The sequence below is a fragment of the Mobula hypostoma genome, chromosome 1, assembly GCF_963921235.1.
Source record: "Mobula hypostoma chromosome 1, sMobHyp1.1, whole genome shotgun sequence".
NCBI classification, from domain to species: Eukaryota; Metazoa; Chordata; class Chondrichthyes; order Myliobatiformes; family Myliobatidae; genus Mobula; species Mobula hypostoma.
Window position 1 is genome coordinate 206458157 of NC_086097.1, and position 27632 is coordinate 206485788.

General features: G+C 38.5%; 1 protein-coding gene across 1 annotated transcript in view; it reads right to left on the reverse strand.

The window, feature by feature from the left end:
• The window catches only part of st18 (ST18 C2H2C-type zinc finger transcription factor), a 139156-nt gene that overhangs the window by 76008 nt on the left and 35516 nt on the right, over positions 1 to 27632 (reverse strand). Inside the window, exon 4 of the mRNA XM_063041769.1 lies at positions 4303 to 4496. Within this exon, the coding sequence (XP_062897839.1) occupies positions 4303 to 4496 (194 nt within the window). The remainder of the gene's footprint in view (positions 1 to 4302; positions 4497 to 27632) is intronic.

Sequence of the window (27632 nt, forward strand, 5' to 3'; positions counted from 1 at the left end):
TCTGTTGACAAGGATTTTTAAAATATCCACAGCAGTTCAAATGGCTGAAAAATCTGTAGCGGGGTTTCCCTGTTGTTCAGTGTAACCCTGGCAAAGGAGCTGTGGAAAACCAGAGAAAATGGCATATGGCTGGTGTATCTTTGGTTCTTTTACTAAAAAAGATGATGGACAATTGGGAGAACTGCAGCAGGAATTCACTTTCCCCAACAGATGCATGGCAGCACATGCAAAACTTTTCTGGAAGCACTCAGTAACTGAACTGCAGATTTAAACCATGATCGTCTCAAGTGCAAAAACTCATCTGACCTGACTTGGGAATTTTCATCAAATACGAGCTCCTATGTGGAGCACTACATGGTGCTGAGCTGCTGTCATTTATGAGATCGAAGTCCAGAACAGAATCACTCTCAGACTCAATCACATCCAGGTCATGGATATGTCATTATGAATGGGGGAACAGCTCGAGAGGAAAAATATCATTTTTATGCGCAATATTAAAATTGCTCCTGGAATAATTAAAAAGGCACTTTACCTCTGCTGGAGAAACTTTTCCGGAAGCCAATGTCAATAGTCTTGCAAAGTTGCCTTCCTGCTGTTAACTTCTCCAGTAAAATCCTTTCATTTTCCTTGTGTGTTTCCTTTATGATGTAACCCCGCTCTGCCTGTAGAGCTATAGCCTGTTCCAGGAGACTTAGGTTCCCCTTTGCAGTGCTAAAGTCTTCTGAATCCTCTGTAGTTGTGGATAGCTGAGAAGTACAGTCATCATCAGTCATTGGAGACTGCATGTCACCTACAGGAAGGCCTGGCTTTGAATCTGGTGCTTCACCAGTACTGTTCACTCTGCTCTGATAGGCTGGCTCCTGTGAAACAATTTCTGTTATCTCAGATTCCTTGCCTTTTGCCCTTAAAATGTCTTTAGGTTTACTGCCCAGGCTATACACCTGGACTGCGAGGGGCTTTAATTCATTCTTGTTAGATGGTTTGGATAAATCTTGGGGTTGGTCACAGTTGTCGTAAATATTCTCGGAAGGAACTTGAGTATTTTCTGTGTAGGAATAGTGTGGTACTATTTCTTTCTCACATACACTTGCCTTATCTTTAGTTAGGATTTCAGAAGTATTTCTTTCATCTCCATCACTTTCTCCCTCCAAAGATTGTACCCCACTGTCATTTAAATTGTTTTCGATACACCTCTGTATTCCTGCATCTTCAGCTATTTTTCCCAGATCTTGAAGTGATTTAGCTACCAGCTCCTGATAGCTGTTGAAATCATCACTATTATTATTAGTGTCTTTCTCTGGTAGGTCCATTTGAGGGTCTTCGTGTGTTGAATACAGAATTCTGTTTTCTAGGCAACAAACAAATCATTAAAGCACATGAGGTTTCTCTTTTCATTTTGTTATTTCATCTCCTAAAGACACTAATTCTTGATGGGGAATAGCTCTTCAGGCTCCTGGCACCATTCATATCCTTCGTAAATTGGTCTTGGCAGTAAGTGCCAACCTGCAATCTTACCACTGGGGAGACCACAGCCAAATCCCAATCTATCTTTGCCCAAAATGCATACACATGGTTAGTTATCAAGAATAAGGTCCAGGGTTGATCTTTTTCTAACCTTAGGCAGAGGGCTTTGAGAAAAATTTTAGCACTCCAGCTGCCATTGTGGCTGTGATAAAGGCAACTTAGATTCTGGAGAGGGAATGTTTGCTCATGGTGCTATGCAGTAAATTCATTGGAGAATCATTTTCAAATAATTGGTAATTCAATAGGAAAAAAATGAAAAGGGACATTTTGTTGGAGCTGTAAAAATTTTGATGTTCAGGTAAATCTTGAACGATCTGTATCTACTGGCCATTATATTGATAGGAACACAGGTGCCACTGGCAAAGAGAATATCTTTATACAAGGGGTCATTGCTGTCATTTTGAAGCAAAAACACAACTGACTTCTAAAATTAAATGTTTAAGTATTTACTAAAAGTAAGGTCAAACTCCCACAGCATTGCAAATTGGAAGTGAACACTAAAAGGGAGAAACATATCTGTACTTGCTGCCACTTAGAGTGTGCACAAGATCTGCCTTATCTATATATTGTCCCATTCCTTTCCATGCAGCTGAACACGTGGTAATGAGGACAGCTGTTGTCCAATACTCATGCACAGTTACCAAAGATAGAATTTTCTCTTAATTTATCAGATTCAGGTGAAGAATAATTCAATGAAACATATTTGAGACGTAATGTTGGTGAGAAATTGACATTTCTTCTTAGTTGGGCAGCTGAGTGATGTGCGACTAAAGTATGACAGCAGTGCTCCTGCTGGAGTGGTGCAATGAGAGTCCAATAAATTAATGTGGGCACAGTTGTTTAGGAACTGACAGTGCTTTAAAGCCATATTAAGCAGTTAGTTCACTGGAGAGAGTATTTTTTTCAGGGACCCCACACTCCCCCAATGGACAATTCTGCTGCACAGGAGGTTCAAGATATGATAGAGGAGAAAGGTCAGGGAGTAGGAAGAGGATCGGTGAAATAGAGCTAAGACAGATAGTAGATACATATTATACAGTACAGGAACAGGTCATTCAGCCTACCATGTTGGTACCAACCATGATGCAAGTGCAAACTAATCCTATCCATCTGCACATGGTTTGTATCGCTCCATGCCTTTGCCTGTCGATGTCCCTGCCTAACTTATTCTTAAGTTTTGTTTTGGTACCTGCTTTCATCATCTCCCCTGGCAGCAAGTTCCAGGCACTACAACCTCTGTGTAAATGCCTCGTTGCCTCAAAAATCTCCTTTAAACTTTCCCTTTCTCACCTTAAGTTTATGGGCACTGGTATTTGACAATCTTCCCCTTCCTTCTAGGGGAAAGACTCTATCTACCCCAACTATGATCCTCATACTTTTATGTACTATTATCATATCACTCCTCATCCTTCAACACTCCAGAGAAAGCAATCCAAGTTTTTCCAACCTCTTCTTATAGCTAATATCCTCCAATTCAGGCAACATCTTGGTGAACCTCTTCTGCACCTTTTGCAAAGTTTTCACTTCCTTCCTGTAATGTGGCAGCTAAGACTTCACATAATACTCCAAGTGTGGTCTAACCAGTGTTTCATTCAATTGCAACGTGACTTCCCAACTTTTATAATGAACAGCTTGACTAGTGAAGGCAAGCATGTTGTTTAGCCTCTTTACTATCCATCCTACTTGTGTTGCCGCCTTCAGGGAGCTATGGACTTGGACCCCAAGATCCCCAGTACATGTTGACAGTTGCTGTATATTTTCCTCTTGCATTTAATCACCTAAATTATAACCTCTCACACTTGGGTCTGAATTCATCTCCATCTGCCATTTCTCTGCCCACATTTCCAACTGGTCTGTATTCTGTTGAATCCTTTGACAACCTTCCTCAATATCTACAATTCTGCCAATTTTTGCGTTATCTGAAACTTACTAATAAAACCATCAACATTTTTGTTTGTGTAGCTTATATATATCACAAACAACAAAGTCCCAGTACTAAACTTTGTAGATGACCATTAGTAACAGACCTGCAGTAAGAATAATAGCCTTCCAGCACCAGAACTACCCTCTGCCTTCTTTGACCAAACCTATTCTGAATCTACCAGATCTCCATTCATCTCATGTGCCTTGATCTTTAGGACCAGCCTTCTATGAAGGTGATTTTGATTGTGGTTGGAAGTAAATAGTGCTAAATTTTTTGTGTTATAACACATTACAGGAATTTAAAATCCAAATCGCAGGTAATTATTATTGACTTATCTTTAAAAAAAGCTTTAGGGTTTTTAAATGTTGGCATTGAGGACAAAATAAATATGTGGAATCAGGCAAACACTGCAAAAAAATCAGTGTAACCAAAAAATCAGCACAAAAATATAACAGTACAATAATGAAAAAAACAGAATTATGTTTGGTGGTGTATGATTCATTGAATTGTTTCTCAATCCACTACTTTGGCCACTTCTGTTTATTACTAATGGAATGATTGTACCTAATAAAAGCACTAGAAAGCAACAATCACTACTGTTGCTAAGTTACACAGTTCTGATATATCCCAATTAGCCACAGATTACTGGACATGGTGAAAATGCACGTTTACCTAACAATGTCTTTTTTATGCCATGCTGAAAAACATCATTGAAAGGAGTATACGTCATTGGAATATTGTTATAATTATAATGATGTACTGAAACGCCTATTTGGACTTGCTATCTATTTAAAGAATAGTTCCAAAAAAGCTACTGGACTTCACTCTGACATGGGTTATCTTTTTAGCATTACCTAACAAATGCCGGTGGTTTTCCATATTATCTGCCTTTGCCATAATCTCGTCACAGTCTTTACCATCCTTACTTTCTTCTTCACAGTCCTTGCTGGGACTGTAGTGACGTGGTTTCATCAGCAGGGATTTTCTTTTGTTCACTGATGCTCCCAGTTCCATTTCTTGTACCTTTCTCCTCTTTGCCAGAGAACAGCTATGAAACATTTAAGGGAGGGAAAACAGAACAATTATACAAATTTTATTTTTGGAAGCGACACAATCTTTGAATATTACTGCCAGAATGGAGTCGACTCCAGCCAATAAAGACCAACGCATGATAGCAGAAACATATGAAGTTTGGGAGCAACAGTGTTGGCAGTAGATGTCACCGTATTTAATTCTACTTGTTCAAATTGTGCATGATTGTAGGTGGTTGCATGTGACTCTTAACATGTTCACTATTACTAAGGCTTGGTAAGTGTATTGTACCAGGAACGTATTCACTTGATAGTTTGATATGATTGCCTACTTTGAAAATGGGTAGATATTCATGCTCTTATTTCCTTGTAACATAGAACAAGCCCATTTGACACATCAAAGATTTTCTAGCTAACAGAGCAATCATCACTCTAATTTCCCCACTTATTTACTTGTTACTTATTCTCTTACACAAGGCCATTGAGAATCTTGATTCTTTCACCAATCACCTACTGTACATTATCAGCAATAACCTGACAAGCAGCAAATCCTCCTTAGGATGTGGCAGGAAACTGGGGCATCTGGGGTAAACCTTCATGGTCACAGGAAAGTGTGCAAGCACCACTCAGTTAAAACCAAAGCTACAGGAAAGATGCCGTTAAACTGGATATAGTGCAGCAAAGATTTTCAAGGATGTTGCCAGTGGTAAGAATAGAACCCAATTCACTGGAGCTTTGAGGCAGCAGCACTACCTGCAGTGCCACCGTGCCATACCGTGTCAAGTTTAAAGGCTTTATTGTAGGAATCGGCAAATTAAAATTTCACATAAACTCTGCCATGTACAATCCCAAGGCTGGCTGCAAAAGGAGGAGAGTTGGTATGGGGCTAGCAACCCCATTCCGTAAAAACCCAGATCTACAGAAATGCCAGCGTAAGGTTCAAGGACCTCTTCCCTGGGACAGGAAGGTACTTCACCTAGAAGATATATGAAGTTGTGTGGTAAATGTGGAAGCCACAGTGCCAATCAATCTTCCAACAGCTCAGGACAGAGGACTTCAGGTAGCTGCTGTTGACAGCCTATACCCCAGTAGGGGTGATGTGTTTAAGAAGATGAAGAATTCACATAGTTTCAAGAATTTAATTACAATTTGCAAATATATATAAATTCTACTTTCCAGATTGTATTTCTACAAGGTGATCTTGAGAAGCTGAATACATGGATTGAGAAATGGTAACTGGAATTTAATTTAAATAAGTGCAAAGAGTAGCATTTTGGATAATCAAGTCAATGAAGGGCTTTCACAATGAATGACAAAGCCATGGGGAGTGCTGTAGAACAAAGGCCCCTTGGATTTCGGGTACATGCTCCCTGATAATGGAACCACAGATAGACAGGGTGGTTAAGAAGGCTTTCAGCATGCTGGCCTTCATCATTCAGGGCAATGAGTGAAGAAGTTAAGAGGTTATGGTGTGGTTTACAAGATGCTGGTAAGCACTAGTCGTAATGCTACAGGAAAGATGTTATTTAATGGGCAAGAGTGCCAAAATTATTTACAAGAATGTTGCCAGGAATTGATAATTGAAGAACTCAGAATGATATTGCAGCACCAGAGAGACATTAGGGACTGCTGTGTACTTTACTTCTTGGGAATGTGGCTCTCCCTTACCATTTTGGATGCTGCACTACAGCACAATGGCTTCACCATTCTCCTCAAAGAAACACTAGAAACATAGAAACATAGAAAATAGGTGCAGGAGTAGGACATTCAGCCCTTCGAGCCTGCACCGCCATTCAGTATGATCATGGCTGATCATCCAGCTCAGAACCCTGTACAGCCTTCCCTCCATACCCCCTGATCCTTTTAGCCACAAGGGCCATATCTAGCAAAGGCAGGACAACTGAGTCTTTTAAAGGTAGAGGAGCTGTATGAGAAATCACTGTGTTGCATAGACATGGCAGTTCTGTCACAATCCTGCTCACCTGACCTGGAACATCTAGTGGTCAAGTGTTTGCCGTTTTATCTGCCTAGGGAGTTTTTCACCATCAACCTGTTAGCAGTATACATTTTACCTCTGACCAACATCAGGCAAGCACTGGAGGAGCTGAGCACCGTGATCAGCAGTCACAAAACAGCTTCTTCCTCTCCGCCATCAGATTTCTGAATGAACAATGAACCCATGTACACTAGCTCACTGTTTAGTCATTTTTTTTGCACTGATTTCATTATATATATATTTCTTATTGTACTTTATAAGTTTTTATTCAGTTTTTGTTAATATGTATTGCAATGTACTGTGACAGTAAAACAACAAATTTCATGACATAAGCCAGTAACATTAAATCTGATTCTCATTCTGAGTCTGCATTATAGGAAGAGGTTGGACGGCTGAGTACTCTTTTCTTGAAACAAGGGGGACTGAAATATGATCTTAAAAGGCCGTTGGACTGGTACAAGCATAGGAATGGTTTATAAGAATATGGGCCAAACCCAGGCAGCTTAGATGGGCATTTTGGTCAGCTTAGATCAGTTGTGCTGCAGGGCCTGTTTCTATGCTGAATAACTTTATACGAATTTTGTTTTATTTATTCTTTTTGAGGGATCTGTATGTCAGTAACAATGCCAGCATTATTGCCTATTCCGTAGTTTTTGGAAACTAACTTAATTAAACTGGGGTATACTGAATATTAGTATCACTCATTTTAGTCATATTTCCCAAGTGACAAACTAAAGCTTACTTTGTCCTGTCTCATGCTCTCATTCACTGAAAACATCATGACTGTGGAAATTGAAGAATTTTGAGAAATTCTTCAAACATTTTACTTAATTATGAGAACCACAAAGGTATCCAATGAAATTTAAGAAACAACTTTTCAAATATCTGTATTGTGATTTTTTTTTTCAGAAATAAAACTTGAATAGTAATAAAAATTGACAGCAAAAGCAGTATAGCATTGAATTAGGCATTAATTTAATGCTCAAGCAAACTTCAGCATACCTCCTGGTAACCTTGAATATCGCAACACAACTAGTAACTAATACATGTAAGTTGATGTTTTGATGTTTGCAGTTTATAGATTTGCTAAGTATGCCCGTAGGAAAAGAATCCCAGGGTTGTATGTGGTGACGTGTATGTACTCTGATAATAAATTTTACTTTCAACTTTGATATAAATTGAAACCTGCATCTTTATTTGCGCTTTCATTAGATTACAGCTTATTGAAGTATTGTAGTTGTTCAGATGCTAATGTCTGCCATATTGAAAGTAGCAGCTGACATGTGGGTGTCATTTGCTGAACTGTACCCTTCACAGGTGGTGCCACAGATACAGGTGAAACACCATTCCATAACTGAAGATCCACATGGAAATTGGAATGCTCACACAACCAGCAGGAAGGAGAGAAAACATTCATTAGAAAATGACTCCTCTTTTGGGCAAAATGTCATCATTTATCATTTTAACAGAATAATTAGCAGGAATACAATTTGTTGAGTTTCTCAGCAGTTTAACATATCCATTTTCACATTTGATAGTGACAAATAATGTGAAGTCTTGAAGGGCTCCATATCCTGCGCGATCATCACCATAGCAGAATTCTCAGCTGTTATAAGCAAAATTGTCTCCTTGTCGCTACTTGATTTTGATCTTTCTAAACATGTGTGTTTGCGGGTGTGCTGGCAGGGCCAGTATTTATCACTCATTTGTCAACACCCTTGAGAAATAGATGGAGAACTAACACCTTGACCCATTGTAGTCCTTGTGGTGAAGTTGCATGCCCTGTATCAGTTCTGAAACACTCGAGTTACATAAAGGTATATACTAGTTTTTAACAATGGACATAATAATCATTAATAATCCATTTGTTACCATTAGTTTGAGACTGTGCTTCCTGAGAACACTTTCCTGATACTTGTTCTCAATTAAAGTGCTCTAACACATTTAGTTTAACTATTAGATAATTGATTCAAACTAGACTATATAATTAGCTCCTGAATTCACTTACTTAATAACTTAATATTGCTGACAAAACCAAAGTAATGCTCAGAGGGCAAAGGACTTTGTAAGTACTTCTTACAAGTGCCATTTTTAGTTTTTAGTTTTATCCTTATCACTCTCTATATACTCAGTGGCCACTTTATTAGGTACACCTGTGCAGCTGTCGTTAATGCAAATATCTAATCAGCCAATCATGAGGTAGCAACTCATTGCATAAAAGCATGCAGACATGGTTAAGAGGTTGAGTTGTTGAACAGACCAAATATGAGAATGAGAACAGACCAAATATGAGTGACTTTGACTGTGGAATAATTGTTGGTGCCAGACAGGGTGGGTTGAGTATCTCACAAACAGCACAAGTAGTACTCATTGCAAGTGATGTAACAGATACAGGTGAAACACTGATTTTCACATACACCAGACTCTACACGTTACAGAAAAGAATCCAGTGAACAACAGATCGGTGGGCCAAGACACCTTGTTAATGAGAGAGGTCAGAGGGGAATGGCCAGACTGGATCAAGTTGACAGGAAGGTGACAGTAACTCAAATAACCATGTGTTACAATAGTGGTGTGCAGAGAGGCATCTCTGTTAAGAACCTTGAAGCGGATGGGCAACAGTAGCAGGAGGTACAGTACCTAATAAATTGTCCACAGAGTGTACACAGTTTCGTCACACCCTTCATTCCACGCCCACTGAGGAGGTAAGTGTGACCAACATGAATTGTGTGACAGATGACAGATTTCCTTCCTCCCTGTTACAATTATTGTTCCTAAACATGAACTGTACCACAGGGTAATATTGGGTGGCCAAAGACCCCCATACTGTTTCAGTATCTGCACCTGATTGAATTTGAAAGGATTGTTGGAATTTAAATTACATGCAAATTAATGTGCATCAGCAGATTGCTCGTATTTCCTCTAATAGAATTTGATGCAGATCTTGGCCAGTCTCCTGACACTTCCTAAATTATCATTTAGGTCTGTCTAAGCTTGAAGTAACAGCTATTATTAAGAAGGGCGTTTAAGTTTTACTAGATAAATGAAGATTTTATTGGAATTTGCAGATGAACACTGTTGGGCCCATTCATTTTGTGACATATTGTTCCTACACCCTCATTCTTCACATCCCAACCTAATTTTAAGATTGGTGGAAAGTCTGTGATTTCTGATCTCAGTCCCTCTGCACCCTTACGTGTGCCTGGTACTCATCAGAGAAAGAAAAAATATGTGCCCCATTGATAAAAGTCTGTTTCCTTGATCACAAGGGTTAAGTGGCACTGGAGATGCAACCAGTATCCATCACTATGAAAATGAGGTTGATCCCAGAACAACTAGTAATGAAAGTCTCTACTCAGCATCTCTGCATTGATACCTGCGGTTTTTCACAGCCACAGACCATCAGCAAACTTCAGGAGCACTATGAAGGAAGGTGTAGCAATATGGCTGCTTTTGAATCCATGCCAACAAGCTAAGCTTTAAGACCATAAGTCCGTTAGAGTAAGGCTATTCAACCCCTCAGTCGTGGTCTGTTATTCAAAGGGATCATGGTTGATCTGACATTCCTATATCCATTAGAGAATTTCAATTGTTCACTCCTCTCTGTGAGAAGAAATTCTCAGAGACCTCAGTTTAAAATACCTTCCTAATTTTATAACTATGTTTTTTTGTTTGAGACTCAGTTATGAAAACATCTCAACATCTACCCTATCATGTCATTATTAGGATCTTAAATGTTTCAATAAAATCATCCCTCATCTTTTAACTATAACTTTTTTAGTCATTCATTCTGTCACAATGTTCTTATCCCAGAAATTAGCGCTGCTGGACAATCACCAGTGCTAGTATATCCTTCTGTAAATAAGTGAAAATATAACTTTTCATAGTAGTTCAGGTATAGCCTCAGCAGTAACAAAATGTTATATTTCTGAACACCTACCCTTTGTAAGAAAACAACATGCCATTTGCCTTGCTAACTATTTTGTTTTTCACCTGCGTGCTAATATTTTTCTATCCATTAGAATGCTTTGATCCCTCTCTACTCTTTATTTTTAGATAATAGCGTGTCTTTAGATTCCTTCCATTGATGTGTAGTTTCCTGCATTACACTGCACTTGCCAAGTTTTTTTCTCACTCACTCAACAAATCCTTTCTTGTTGCAATGTCTAAATATCCATGCTGCACCATGCTCTCCATCTACTTGTGTGTCATCAGCAAAATTGGACATTACCCTCTGCCCCCTCCACCAAGTTATTACACAGTTATAGGCAAACAAGTAATCTTTGGGATACTTTACTAGTTAGTTATCTTCATCCTTAAAAGAGCCATTAGTTCCAATTCTGTAGGATCTACATGATAAACAGTCTTCAGTCCATATTAATACACTCCTCCTAATTTTGTGAGGTCTAATATTGTGTCTTTGATGTGGCACCTTACTTAAATGCTCATTACCTTCCTCATCTCAGTCTAAAGTGAGTGCAACCTTATTCTGAGGCCAAGGTTTAAACGTTTATGATACCTTATTGCCTGAGAATCTTATATGTTTCTATAGGATTGATTCTCATTCTTCCAAACTCCAGTGAGTAGAATCCCAACATGCTTATTGTTTTTGTCATTGGACAATACCCCTATACTGACCCTAAGAACATCTAAGTGTATCTTTTCTATAATGACTCCAATGAAATAATATTTTCTCTTACACAGAAGGATAAAGTCTATTCAGAATTATCCAGTAGTGGGCTCCCTTGGGCCTTGTTCAGCTATAGTAATATTTCCTTTTGGTTATTTTCTAATCCACATGATATAAAGGCCAACATTCCATTAGATTTCCCTATTGCCCACTGCACTCGAGTTTACGTGGATATTTCTGTGTTTCACGCACAAGGATCTCTAGATCTCTTTCTGCTGCAGATTTCTGCAGTTTTGTTTTATTGTCCATTTAGTTAATACTCTGTCCCTTTGTTTCTCCTTCCAAAATGCACAAGCTCATAGTTTTCCCTAATTACACTCCACTTGTCAATGTTTTGCCCACTAACTTCACTTACCTATTTCTCTCTAATCTATTTTGTATCCTCCTCACAGCTTGCCTTCCCTCTGGTTTTGTTTTTTTTTTCCTTTTATATATTGTGTTCCCTGCAGTGGTACCCACTGTTCATAAGTTACCGGTTTGAAAATGATCCCTTTATTCATACTTGTTTCTTCCTGTCTAATTGCCAGCCCTCTATCCCTGTCAATATATTATCTCCAACATCATTGACTCTAATCTTGTGAGTTAATCTTTCTGTGAGGCCTTTGCCAAAAGCCTTCATCTACTGGTTCCCAACTTTCCATTCTGGTGAAACCCTCAAAATGGAATAATCGATTTGTCAGGTAGAATTTGCCTTCTTAAAAACTATGATGAATCTGCTTCATTGGATTATGTCTTTCCAAATGTGCTGCCATTATTAATTCCTTATTAATTGTCATTTCTCTAAATATCGATGTTAGGCTATTCACACAATAGTTATCCTCTTTTTGCTGTCCTCCCTTTTTTGAATGTTTATACAGGTACCTCTCTAATCATTTTACTGTGCTCCCAAATTTTTGGATTTCTGGAAGATTACAACAAATACCTCCACGATTTCAGCAGCTTGATCTGTGGATTTAAACTATCTGATCCAGGGAACATATACATATATAATCCTTTGGCCCCCATTAGCTTGGCAAGACTTACGACAGTTCCATTTAGAGCATACTAGGGGAGGCAATAGTTAAATCTCACTCAAGATTTGTACTACAGAATATTTGGTCTTTCTCATGTTATTCTCTATGGTATTTTGGTTTGGTCAAATTGCCATCATAATTGAATATTACAACCTTAGTTACAGATCAGAAGTGCATCTTTGACCGGATGTTTCTGATAAGGCCATGCTACATAAATATATATTGAAATGTTTTTTAGATAATTGTGCCAAATATTGGATGAGAGATAAGTATTGGCCAAAATACCACTGTACTCTTCTTAGAACAGTACCACAGGATCTCTCTGGCCAATCTTAGAAGGTAGAAGGAAGTAGATTTAATTTCTAATCAAAATTTCACACCGCTATCAGTGTAACACCCCCTGAGATTATACTGAGCTTGTATTTTGTCAGTAAGACGTCCTCCTCCATCGTTTTACTTACAATGCTGTGACTGTCATAGAAACATAGAGAAATAGAAAACCTAAACCCCAATACAGGCCCTTCAGCCCACAATGCTGTGCAGAACGTGTACTTACTTCAGAAATTACCTAGGATTACACATAGCCCTCTTTTTTTCTAAGTTCCATGTACCTATCCAGGAGTCTCTTAAAAGACCCTATCCTATATGCCTCCACCAACGTGGCCAGCAGCCCATTCCACGCACTCACCACTCTCTGCGTAAAAACACTTATCCCTGACATCTCCCCTGTACCTACTTCCAAGCACCTTAAAACTGTGCCCTCTCATGTTGCTATTTCAGCCTTGTGGTAAAAGCCTCTGACTATCCACACTATCAATGCCTCTCATCGTCAAATATATCTCTATCAGGTCACCTCTCATTCTTCGTTGCTCCAAGGAGAAAAGGCTATGTTCACTCAACCTATTCTCATAAGGCATGCTCCCCAATCCAGGCAACATCCTTGTAAAACTCCTCTGCACCTTTTCTATAGTTTCCACATCCTTCCTGTAGTGAGGTGACCAGAACTGAGCACAGTACTCCAAGTGGGGTCTGACCAGGGTCCTATATAGATGTAACATTACCTCTCAGCTCTTGAACTCAATCCTATAGTTGATGAAGGCCAACACACCGTATGCTTTCTTATCACACAGTCAATCTGCGCAGCAGCTTTGAGTGTCCTATGGACTTGGACCCCAAGATCCTTCTGATTTTCCACATTACCAAGAGTGTTACCATTAATACTATATTCTGCCATCATATTTGACCTACCAAAATTAACCACCTCACACTTATCTGGGTTGAACTCCATCTGCCACTTCTCAGCCCAGTTTTGCATCCTATTGATGTCCTGCTGTAACCTCTGACAGCCCTCCACACTATCCACAACACCTCCAACCTTTGTGTCATCAGCAAATTTAATAACCCATCCCTTCACTTCCTCATCCAGGTCATTTATAAAAATCACGAAGAGAGGGGATCCCAGCACAGATCCCTGAGGCACACCACTGGTCACTGACCTCCATGTAGAATATGACCTGTCTATAACGACTCTTTGCTTTCTGTGTGCAAGCCAATTCTGGATCCACAAAGGAAGGTTCCCTTGGATCCCATGCCTCCTTACTTTCTCAATAAGCCTTGCATGGGGTACCTTATCAAATGCTTTGCTGAAATCCATATACTCTACATCTACTGCTCTACCTTCAGCAATGTGTTTAGACACATCATCAAAAAATTCAATCAGGCTTGTCAGGCACGACCTGCCTTTGATAAAGCCATGCTGATTATTCCTAATCATATTATGCCTCTCCAAATGTTCATAATCCTGCCTCTTAGGATCTTCTCCATCAATTTACCAACCACTGAAGTAAGTCCCTGAGGATAATGCTCCTTTATATAAAAATGCAGATGGAATATAATACTAATAAAATGGTTAAGAAATTGTCCTTTGGTAATATGTTTGGCATTTTTGAAAGGCATTTCTTATTGTATTTTTATGGTGTCCTATTTAATTCTTTTGAATTGCCTTGTTATAAGCAACTTTTTTTTAACTGGATCCCTCTGAGTCTATACAAACCCGGAAGAATTTATTCAAACTAATTGATTAGTTTGGTTTTATGGCTGTTTGTTGCTTGGTAGCTTTTAAAAAAGCTAATAAATATGTTGGTGGGTTTTTGGTGAATTAGTATTACAGGTGCACATTCCTTTATCCGAAATTCTGAAATCCAAAAAGCTCCAAAACTGAAGTTTTTTTCGCCAACAGCTGACGTCACTCAGGTGTGACGTGGCAGCACTAACAGAGGCCGCCAGATGTCAGTTGTGGCTCAACGCTCACACCTGCATTTGATGTTCGCTGTTATTTTGTGTTCACTGTTGACTTTGTGTTTAATTTCACTGTGAAAATGTCAAAAAGAACTGCAGATACCCCTATGAGTAACTATGAGAAGACAGAAAGCGGAGTTATTGCAGAAGTTTGATCGTGGTGTGTCTGTGCGGCGTCTTACTGAAGAAAATAGTGTTGGAACTACCACTGTATATGATTTAAATAAACAAAGACAAGTTACTGAAGTTTTATAGTGACAGTGACACTGACATTCTACATTTAGTCCAATAAGTCATTTACCATGTGTTTGATTGGGTTTGTTTGAAGCTGTATATTTTTATGTTTTATAGGACATAGAACATAGAAAATAGAATAGTACAGCACAGTACAGGCCCTTCAGCCCACGATGTTGTGCCGACCCTTAAACCCTACCTCCCTATAGAAAAAAAAACAAAAAAAGGAACTGGGCAGTCCACTTTGAGGATACAACCAAAAAAAACATAAAGAAAGACTTTCTGATCAAATCTAAAACTTCAGAAAAAAAGATTGAAAGAGTAAGAAATCAAATTAAATGAAAATATTATTGATTTATTGAATGATTTTGTTGGAAATACATTTTTTCTTGTCATTATTCCCTAAACAATACAGTACAACAACTATTTACATAGCATTTACATTGTATTAGGTATTATAAGTAATCTAGAGATGATTTAAGGTATACGGGAGGATGTGCATAGGTTTAGTGCTCCGCTAGGTCCTAAAGTCCACTGCACTGCAATAGGTTAAATAAGGGACTTGAGCATATGTGTTTTTTGGTATCAGGGTGGGGGGGGGGGGTCTGAAATCCGAAAATTTCTGAATTCCAAAATGCAACTGGCCCCAAGGATTTCAGATAAGGGATTGTGGACCTGTAATTTCAAATGACCTATATTTAAACAGGACAACAATTATTTATGATGATTAAGTAAGTCCATACTTGTAATGTTTTATCAATGTGATAATGAATTTAAATTGTTGATGAACTGCTGCTTTATGGAACTGCAGATCTGGGTTCAATCCCGATCACAGATGCCATCTTTGTGGAGTTTGCATTTTCTCCTGTGACTGCGCGACATTCTTCTGGGTGATCTGTCTCCTCCAACATCCTGAAGACACACAGATTGACCAGGTTGTTATGTTAATTGGCCACCGCAAAATTCCACTGGAGTACATGTTCATGGTGGAATTGGGGAGGGGTGAATGATGAGCATGTGGAGAAAATTAAAAGAAGAGGATTAGTGTAAATGGGTGGTTGATAATCAGTGCAAATTCAGCGAGCTGATTCATGGTTTTTGTGCTGTATGGCTCTGATAAAATTAACCTATTTTTGAGTATGTTTCTGTTCAAATCAGTTGTCTGTTGCTAAACAGAAATTCCATCATAACCAACCCAATACAATTTCGCAATGTTATATTAAAAAGTAAAAGTATTTTGAAACATTCTATTATGTATTTTAGTGATATATTGATATGTTTATTAATAGAACTGGAAATATAATAACTCCAAATATTAATTTTAAACCTTAGTGTCAATCCTTTAATTTTACAGTACTGATGACATTTATATATGCAAAATTATTTTACAGAATAAATTTAAAAACAGTGTAAAACTTTCCTGTTGTATATACTAGTGTACTTGCCCGCCCCCCCACCAAAAAAAATGCAGTTTAACCTATTGAATCTGAATAATTGCCTACGATCAAAGAGCTTATACCAAAAACAATTTTCAATATCTTTCACTTCCAATGACAAATGACCTGGTGACCTTTATAGAAAAGATATTAAAGTACAACAATAAGGAAGTTTTCTTACAATTACGCAGGAAATTAGTAGGGTCACACCTTGGGTAATGTGTACAATGTCATGCTCTTATTTCTTTAAGGATGTCCTAGCATTGATGACACTTCAACAAAGCTTCACTAGATTGACTTCGGGGATGAAGTGAAAAGTCTGTTTCAAGGTAACTACTGCATAAATTCCCTGCAGCATTGATGACTGAAAGGTAGTCTTATTGAAGCTTAACACCTTGAAAAAGCTATACAGGGTCAATTCTGAGAGTTTGTGCCCCTTGGTTAGAGAAATGTTTCAGGGTAAGAAATTAGAAGACATTTCTTCACTAAGAGGATGGTGAACTTTTGTTATTCACTACCTCAGGGCACAGGATGTTTTTTCATTGATATAATCAAGCTGAGACAGACAACCTTTTTGCAGAAACCATGAGGAAAAGATTTAGTTGAGAAATTGATGTGAGGTTAGTCAATGATAATTTAATGGAACGTTGATGCAAGTGCCCTACACCTGCTATTTTTTATTATTTTCTTAATGGCCAACTCTGTTGCTAGGTTGTGATGCAATCAGTTCAAAAATTGCAGAAATTCAATACAGTGTGTGTTAGTCAGAATTTCCACTTCAAATTTCAATACCTTTTCAGCTGTTTTGCTGTTATCAGGGTAAATGTTGAAAGAATACAATTTAATTATCATCTATATGTTTAAATACAAGTTCTATAATTTTCTGAACAACAGCTAATAACAAAACATTATTTAATTTTTATTATATTGTATAGTAAACAGTAAGTAAGAATAAATTGAGATATTTGTATAAAAGCAAAGAAAACATCAATATTGCTGAATGTGATGGCATAAATGTTCTAATATATTGAGATTGCTTTTAAAACATCAGTTTCAATTTTATGGACTATTTTTAAAAGAACAAGGATTTTGTCTTAATGGAAACACAGAAATATGAGTCTATATTTTGCTGCCTGTGGGTGGAATTGATAATGGGAATCATTGCCAGTTAGTCATGCAACTAGATCCTGGACTAAATGCCAGAATCCTGGAAAAAACTGACCTCTTGTTACATCATGGCCTACCTAGTGACTGAAGCCACCACATTCGTCATACTGCTTCATTAGTGGACTCCATATAGAAGCCAAGGAAGAGGTCAGTCTTACTAGAATTCCCTAGCATTATATTGGAGAATCTATCTCACTGAATATATAGTACTCAATCAGATTTGGTGAGGGCAGAAGCCCTATTCATTTCAGTTGCTGCATTTTATTTTATTTTAAAGTTTCTGTTCTTACTGATTTACACCTATTTTCTTCTACTTTTTAACCCTTTAAATTATTTTATTTATTTTATTCAATTAATAGTTGCTTAATGTTTCAAGTTCTGGGGATATTTAAAAACTATTAAATGAAGCCTCACCTGCTTTGGCCAAGGCAACAATCAATTTGAGGATTAATCACTGCTGTGAGCTTGCTGCACCTAGCCGTCCAACCGATGGGCAGAGGAGGTTCACTGAGATTGGCCCTCTGTACCCTGGGTGGGGATCCCAGCAGTAGGCTGGGTTCAGCATGATTCAGCCGCTCAAACCACCTCAGCTTCAACATAAACCATAGAACGCAGTATAGGATAGGAACAGGCCACTTGGCCCATGAGGTTCTGCCAAACTAATTAAACTATTTACGCCTAAATATACCAAACCCTTCTGCTTGCACATGTTCTATATCCTTCTGTTCTCTGCATATTCATATGCTTATTTTAGAGCCTCAAGTGCCACTATCGTGTCTATCTCCACCACCACTCCTGGCAGCACATTTCAAGCACCCATCACACTCTGTCCAGAAAAACTTGTCACGCACATCTCCTTTAAACTTCCACCCTCTTACTTTAAATCCACGTACTCTAGTATCAGACATTTCAACCCTTGGACAAAGAAATAGACTCTCTGCTCCATTGTATGAATATATGAGTGTCCAAGTGCAGGACTGTAAGCTATCAATCAATATCACCACAGCAGTAGCATTATATATTCTGAGTAGTTTCTTAAATGTGCTTCCTGTATTTCTTGTGATACTTTCATATTTAGCCATAATATTGGCAATAAAGTAACATTATATCCTGAATACACATCAACACTCTTGTAAATTCACAAAAGCCAATTCAGACAACTTAAATTTCATAATCGGCAATGAAAGATATTACCATATTTTAATAATTAATTTCATTAATCTAGCTCAATGATCTTACAGTAATTGCTTATTTGTTACGTAAAGCATTTTTAGCAAACATCATTCACTCCAATAGTGACCTTCATTTTATTCCATAATGTCTCTGCAGATGTTGTATACAAGCCAGAAATAATCAGTCCTCTTCATGATACTCAGTCTTCTGTGGTGCACTAGTTTAAAAGGTGCCACATAAATAGTTTCTCTGACTTATGCGACCAACAGAGGACACAGAAATTACAACACTTCCCACTGACAATCTCACTACATGCCAGTCGCAGAAAACAGTGGGAAATCACTAATCTCACTCAAAATTACAGGAACAATGTAAATTACAATAAAACTGCAAATACAAAAAGAAAGAGAACAATAATAATAATAATGAATAAATACTCAATAAACATTAAGTACATGAGATGAAGATTCCTTGAAAGTAAGTGATGGGGCAATTAAAGTTGAGTGAAGTTATCCTCTCAGGTTCAAGTGCTTGATGGTAATATCTGATCCTAAATCTGGTGGTGTGGGTCCTGAGGCTCCTGTACCACTTTCCTAATGGCAGAAGGAAGAAGAGAGCATAGCCTGGATGGTGGGAGTCCTTGACAATAGGTGCTTCTTTACTGTGACGGTGCTCCATGGTGCAGAAGGCTTTATCCATGATGGACGGTGCCATATCCACTATTATTAGTAGGCTTTTCCGTACAAGGGCTTTGGTGCTTCTATACCAGGTTGTGATACCACCAGTCAATATACTCTCCACCATACTGTACAATAGATGTCTGTCGAAGTTTAGATGACTTTCTGAATGAATGCAAACTTCTAAGAAAGTTGAGGCACTGCCATGCTTTCTTTATAATGGCACTCACATCCTGGACCCAGGACAGATCCTCTGAAATGAGAACACTGAGGAATTTTAACTTGCTGGCCCTTCCACCTCTGATGCCCTGTTGACGACTTGCTCATGAAGACCCAGTTTCCTCCTTCTGAAGTCAATAATCATCTCCTCAGTCTTGCTGATATTGAGTGAGAGGTAATTGTTGTGGCACCACTCAGCCAGATTTTCACTCCCCCTCGGATATGCTGATTCATCACCGCTCTTGAATCAGTCAATTTCAGTGGTGTCGTCAGCAAACTTTGCAAGTGAGGAAATCGAGGATCCATTCACAAACAAGAGAAAATCTGCAGATGCTGGAAATCTGAGCAACACATACAAAAATGCTGGAGGAATTCAGCAGGCCAGGCAGCATCTATGGAAAAGTCCTGCCCAAGGGTTTCAGCCCCCAAAATTAACTGTACCCTTTTCCAACTCCTGCTGAAGGGTTTTAGCCTGAAATGTTGACTGTACTCTTTTTCATAGATGCTACCTGGCCTGCTGAGTTCCTCCAGCATTTCGTCTGTATAAATCGAGGTTCCAGTTGCACAAGGAGGTATTAAGCCGAGGATGTGAAGCTTATTGATTAGTTTTAAGTGTTTGATAGTATTGAATGCCATGCTGTAGTCAATGAAGACCATACTGATGAATGCATCTTTACTGTCCAGATATTGAGCGAAGAGCCAATGAAATGTCATCTGCCTGTTGACCTGTTGTGATGGAATGGATTCAAATCACTTCTCAAGTAGGAGTTGATATGTTTCATCACCAGCCTCTCAAAGTACTTCATCACAGTGGATGTAAGTTCTACTGGACAATAATCATTGAGGCAGGTTACCATGATATTCTTAGGCACCAGTAAAATTGAAGCCTGCTTGAAGCAGGTGGGTAGCTCAGACTGCCAAAGCAAGAGGGTAAAGATATCGGTGAATATTCCAGCTAGTTCTTCAGTACTAGGCCAGGTACCCCATCTGGGCCGGATGCTTTCCGTAGGTTCACTCTCCTGAAGGATGCTCTCATGTCAACCTCAGAAACTGCAATCACATGGTCATCAGGGGGTGGTGCAAGTTTATCATGAAACAGAGACCCCTACCTTCAGCCTTTACTGAATCAGTGGTCCTTTCCAATCCATCTAGTCTATCAAGAAGCGTTTGAGTCTTACTAATGTATTCAGCATGCCTGGAGTAAGCCATGTCTCCATGAAACACAGATTACAGCACTTCCTCATGTCCCACCGATACAGCAATCTTACCCCTAGATCCTCGATCTTGTTCTCCAGGGACTGTACATTTGCTGGATTTTCATTCCACTGCATTTCAGTCTGGATTGGAGTCCTCCCTTCCTCGCTCTCTTCCAGTCATGCTGATGTACTCTTGTCCACTTCAAATGCCATACCTGCATGCTTGAGAGTTAAATCTGCCGAAGGTCATGAAATAACTAATTCCTTAAGACTGTTCAAAAGGGAACAGTCTTAATGGTGATGCTTAAAGTGAAATTACAGGTTGCCGGCTGCAGTGAGAGTAATTCAGAGGAGGTATTCATAAGTTTTGTGAGCAGAATCCAACATGTTGCTGTGATTCACCGGTGTCATCTTCGACACTGGTCCATCTGAAATGAACTGCATCATCATTTTAACCACAATGAATTGTTTTGTCATCTCACTTACATTTGTGAAATTGTTCAAAGACAGTTTTTTTACAGACACCAACTTTGAATGAATTAAAGGAAATCCATCCCGCAATTTCCTGCCTCACAATTATTGATTCTGGTGTTCTTCCTTCTTTTTCACCAAGTGATCAATGGGAAATTAGTCAATTCTATTTCCATGTTGTTTTGATATAGGAAATGCTATTGTTTTAGTGTCTTTATTAATGACAAAATATTGATATTACTTCAGGTTTGGTTTTGAAGAGCAAAGATTTTATTTTTTGCCAGTTAACTCCAGATCTAATATTTCCCTTTCTACTATTTCTTGGCGAGCTTTTCAAGTGAAATTGGAAGATAGGGATTTATACAAAAGCATATATTTCTCATGCCTAACAACAAAATAATTTGCCATTCCACAGCACAATGACTTCTTACAGCCAGTGGAATATTTGCTTGTATTTTCCCTATAAACGTTACCAGAATTCACATGATGCACTGTCATTGTTAATGCAAACAGAGCAGAGAGATGGGTGTGCCTGCCAGTCAAACAGAAGACTGTTTTGCAATGATGCATTTGTTGTTGAAAGAACTTGGCACAGAGCAGCCAGCTAAACTGAAATATCAAGCCAGAACTGCAAGAGAAATATAATCTCTCTCACTTACAGAGCTAGTGTGAATGTGGCTGATACAAATGATGGGAGAAAAGGAAGACAGCAAGCCTTAATCAGGGAAGGGGATCACATTTGGTTTCAGTCATAGACCTTTTACAGAGACAGCTGTTACTATTTCCTTTTCTCCCTTACTCTTGTTGACTTGCTGAAAATGCACTTGGTTTTGTTTAAGCTAACAAAGAGAAGTCACTAAAATGCATCAATTCATGCTGAGATGGAACAGATGTATATTGAAATTCTGGGGTAGAGTTTCATGGGTTTGGTAAGTTGGTGTTGGTGTTGGGGATTAATATTCTGATTTATTATTACCCTAGAGTCATAGAAAATGACAACACAGAAACAGGCCTTTTGGCCTATCTAGTCTCTTCAGACCCATTAATCTCCCTAGTCCCATCGACCTGCACCCAGGATCAAAGCCCTCCATAACCCTGTCATCCAGGTACCTACCAAAATGTTTCTTAAATGTTGAAATTGACTCCAGCTCCAGCATTTGCACTGGCAGCTCATTCCACACTCTCACCACCCTCTGAGTGAAGAGGCTCCCCACCCCATATTCCCCTTAAACATTTCACCTTTGTATGGGCAATTACACAGCACCACTACTTCCTCAGGAGATTGAGACGATTTGGCACGACTTCTAAAACTTTGATAAACTTCAACAGATGTGTAGCGGAGAGTATATTGACTGGCTCCATCACCTTGTGTTCTTGATATTTATTGCTTATTAATTTATTATTACTATTCCTTTCTTTTTGTGTTTGTGCAGTTTGTTCTCTTTTGCACACTGGTTGAATACCCAAGTTGATGTGGTCTTTCATTGATTCTATTATGGTTATTATTCTATTATGTATTTATTAAGTATGCCCACAAGAAAGTAAATCTCAGGGTTGTATATGGTGACGTGTATGTACTTTGATAATAAATTTACTTTGAACTTTGAACTTTTGAACCTTTCACCCTTAAACCATGACATCTTAATGTAGTCTCATCCAACCTCAGTGGAAAAATCCTGCTTGCATTTACCCGATCTATACATCTCATAATTTTGTATACTTTTATGAAATCTCCCCTCAGTCTTTTACAGTCTAGGGAATAAATTCTTGGTATATTCAACCTTTCCCTATATCTCAGGTCCTCAAGTCTCAGCAACAACCTTGTAAATTTTCTCTGCACTCTTTCAATCTTATTTACATACTTCTTGTAGGTAAGGTACCAAAACTGCACATCATATTCCAAATTAGGCCTTACCAGGGTCTTAATCAATTTCAACATAACATCCCAACCCCTCTGAAAATACATTGATTTATGAAGGCCATAAGCTTTCATTATGACCCTACCTACCGGTGATGTAACTCTCAATGAATTATGGATCTGTACTCCCAGATCCCTTTGTTCTACTGCGCTAGTCAGTGCCCTACTGCTCACTGTGAAAGACCTACCCTGGTTGATCCTCCCAAAGTACAACACCTTACACTTTTGTCTGCATTAAATTCCCTCGGCCATTTTTCAGCCCACTTCACCAGCTGGTCCAAATCCCACTGCAAGCTTTGATGATCTTCCTCCCTGTCCACTACACCCCCATCTTGGTGTCATCCGCATATTTCCAGATTCATTTAACCACATTATCATCCAGATCATTGATATAGATGACCAACAAGAACAGACCCAGCACTGATCCTTGCTGCACACTTCTAGTCACAGGCCTCCAGTCAAGAGAGGCAGCCATCTATAACCACTCTTTGACTTCTTCTGAGAAACCAATATCTAATCCAATTTACTACTTCATTTTGAATACCAAATGATTAAGCCATCTTGACCAATCTCCCATGTGGAACCTTGTGAAAGTCCATGTAGACAACATTCATGGCGTTGCCTTCATTAGCTTTCTTAGTATCTAAAGATTGGTTAGACACGACTTACCACACACAAAGGGATGAGAGGTGCTGATCATCCCTAATTACTTTGTGAGGAAGTAAAGCAGAGTTGCTACAGAACTTGCTGTTTCTGGCTTCTTGCACTATTTGAAGGCTCTGCCAATCTTTCACCAAAAAGTGTGGAAGAATATCATGACAGCCTCCACATAAAATCAAAGTACATGCTTAAAGTCCATTGTCGTCCATGTCGGTCTGCTGCAAATGAGGTTATGCACATGTCCTTTTAAAAATAAAATAAGCTATGTGGATATGATGAATGATTAAATAGTAATGATGCTAAATTGTTATGACAGCAAAATTGTCATTCTAAGGAGACAAATTGAAAATGGAAGTACTTGGCACTTGTAGAAACTATTGGAGATTTTGGGTTTCTACTTAAACAAGTCTTCTGTTTTTGAGAATTTCTATTTATGTTGTGGTAATACAGGTATTCCTTAATTTACACACATTCAATTTACAAATTTTCATTACAATACCATTGAGTCTTTAGAGTACATATTGTCTATTTTGCAAAGAACTTTTTGCTATAATGAAAATTGTGATCTTCTCCATCATTGAAGCCTTCTTTCTCCTTTAGCATTTTGTCTTTATCGAGATGACAATGATCTGCATTTTGTTAGCATTAACCAAAATGTATTCTGGAAATGCCTTGCAGTTCTAAGGATTACGCCTCCTCTATTAAATCATGGCAGAGTGTGAGCATTAATACTACATTAGTTGTAATGAATGTAAGTGGAAAAGATGAGTGTTAAGTGAGCACCAGACATTTGTTAAATCTTGCAGTGTTGTGTATTTAATATTTCAGTAATAATTGAGTAAACTCGAATGTTGTTGATTAAGCATTCTTTGTTGTTTATGTAATGCATTGTGTGTTATCTGTAAAAGTATGTAAATTGTATACATCATCAAACCACCACGTGATATGTGCACATCTCACTTAAAGGGAAAAGAAAACAAAAACTGTGTAACACGCTGTAAGGTTTCACTGCTAATGAAATGGCTTCTCTGTAATGTTCCACTGCTTAGGTAATGGTTTCTCTGTAGCAGCAATGTTTGGGTTATGACTAGAGATAACGGGGCATGCAAGCCAATGAGTGGGATGTTGTTCTTTCTTGTGTGTCTGGGAGCCGGGAATTCGCGGTCTTTTGCCATGGAGAGGTGAGGAGAGAAGACACAAATGGAGAGAGTTGGTAGACCTCGAACAGAGTGGACTTGGAGTGAGGGTCCGAAGATCAGCGATGATCGGAGGAGGTTGGTGGTGGATGAACAGCCTTATCAGTGAGCTCCAATTTTGCACATTATACTGTTTCATGAGAATGGGCCCTTTTCCTTCTTTTGTTTTCTTTACTAACCATATAGTCAAATTTAAGAATTATAAAGCTCAATCGTTCAATCGCATATTGTGTACTGTTTGTTATTTCGTGATACTGATTTGCAACAGGGGACACATCGTGCACCATCCACCGTAACGGGATTTCTTAAGTTTGGCCGGGCTGGAGCGGTGGGGGGGTGTGAACATTAAGCCACTAGCCAAAGGAGAGTTACAACTAAACAAGTGGTCTTTGTCTCCTGTCTTTTTGCTTTCAATTAGTTTAATGTTTAGAAGTTACATAACATGACAGTGGCAATGAGGTATGTTGAAGCTCAGTGAGACGCTCAAGTTAAAAAAAAAGGTTGAGTTTTTAAAAAGGTGCAGCACATTTCATTTCCTTTGAAGCAACAACACATTTTCTCCACAAAAGGAAAGACGATAGAACTTTTAAAAAAGCATAAGATGGTAGAATTCACAGGTTCATAAACAATTTTCCCTCTAATTTGTAATGACCAGTGCGTGCAAAAATCTTGTGCTGTGCTATTTTTTTGCCCAGTGATAATGATATTTGCATATTGAATGTCATATATAGAGGTATTCATTTTAACAGCTAGCAAAACACTGTCAATAAGAACCATGATCTTCTCTGGGTTTGATCATTTTCATCTCGTTCATCTGCACTCTCACAAAACAAGCATACATGCTACAGCCCTGCTAATGAAGGACTTTCTTGCTGGAGTTTTTGCACATTGTCCATATGTGATTTGCTTGTTAAATGACACTTTAAAAATTCAAGTTTCCAAATATCACTCCACTCCTTCGCACTGGCAAATTCTCCAGCAACTTTTGCTTCACGACAATATACTAGGGTAACACCAATTTCTGTATCGTACCATAAATATTTCTCATAACTGCACACTCCTGAACTCATGAGCTTTCATTAAGTCATTCTGTTTTAAATGATCTAGCAGTTCTTTTGCGCATCACACCCTTTGCTTCTTTGGAATTTGACATAGAGAATCAATATTTTTTTAAATAAAAACTGTATAAAGCCTGTTCTAAAATCATTGCAAACTCCATGCTGTCAACACTGTCCTCATCAGAAACCAGAAAAAAATGTGATTGTGTACAATTGTGAAATATACTGAACATACCAACGAGGTAGAGGGTGATAATGTTTTGTGCAGTTTAAATTCCTTTGTGCGCTGGTAGCAAAGGATGTGTGCATGCACACATGCACAAACCTCAGAGGGAACACTGTTCATAAGCAATGAGTTCCAAATGATAATAATCATAACATAAAATGAGCAGAAATGGTTGGCTCTGTCGGAAAGATTGGCACTTTTGATTACATAACAGATAACTGGATATTGTATACTGAGCAGATTAATCAGTATTTTATAGTAAATGGAACGGCTGACAATAAGTGAGTGCCAATTTTGCTGAGAACATTGGATTTAAAAGCATACTGCTTGCTTAGGAGTTCATCTGTTCCAACCAAACTAGCCGATATGAGCTTTGCTGATATTGTGAAAGTAATGCTGGAACATTTAGATCTGAAATCATTGATGATTGCACAACAGTTTAAGTTTCATCAGGGGAATCAAAGGGAAGAGATGTCCATTTCAGCATACATAGCTGGATTGAAGAAATTATCTGAGCATTGTCAGTTCAGTGATAGGCTTAATGATGCACTGAGAGATCACTCAGTTTATGGAATCTTACAAGAAAGCATCAAAACAAGTGCTCTCTGAAGCACAACTTATATTTAAAAGAAATTGCTGTATCAATTGAAATGGCCGACAGGAATGCAAGTGAGCTTGAACAAAATTGCAGCGTCTAAACAGAAACCAAACGGGACAAAAAATTGTGCTACCTTTGTGACGGGGGCTCACACTAGATCAATGCAGATTTAAAGACAGAATTTGCAGAAAATACAACAAAGTAGGTCACATATCAAGAGCATGACAAACAGGCAAAAATAGATGGACTGCACAGGAAAGAGAAAAAGGTAGAAAGTCAAGTTGCAGTTTCAAAAAGAGTATTAATCTGCATGCTGTTGATGAAAAGTCTGATGATGATTAGAGTGACACAGGACTGAGTAGACTTGAGATTTACATTGTGAAAACGGACAATAGACAAGTAATATGGCTTACACCAGAATTGAACAGCAAGTTAATTAGAATGGAATTGGACTGATTCAACTGTTTCAGTCATTCTACAAAATGAGTTTGAATGACATTTCAAAACTATGGAACTTGAAGACCGCAGGTATCCAACCAAGAACCTATACTGAAGTAAAGATAACTACTGTAAGAATAACATTTGTAATACTGAAATACAACAACTAACAAGCCATATTGGGCTTGTATGTGGTAAAGACAGGAGGGCCATCTTAGTGGGGGCATGATTGGCTGAGATAATGACAACTTGATTGGAGATCCATCTACCATTTGCATGCCACATCGTCTGCAATAGAATTAATTAGAAGCAAAATAACAAAAGTACAGGGTGGTGCCTCAATTGTCTCCATGCTGTACACCAGGAACTGCTTCCCAACAGAGAAAAAAACAAGTGCTGGTGCCTCTGTGCCTCTGGTTGGAAAGTACACTGGACCAAGGAAGTACTGTGCTGCTCAGAGGAATCGTGTAAATGTCGAGAGCAGTGGCC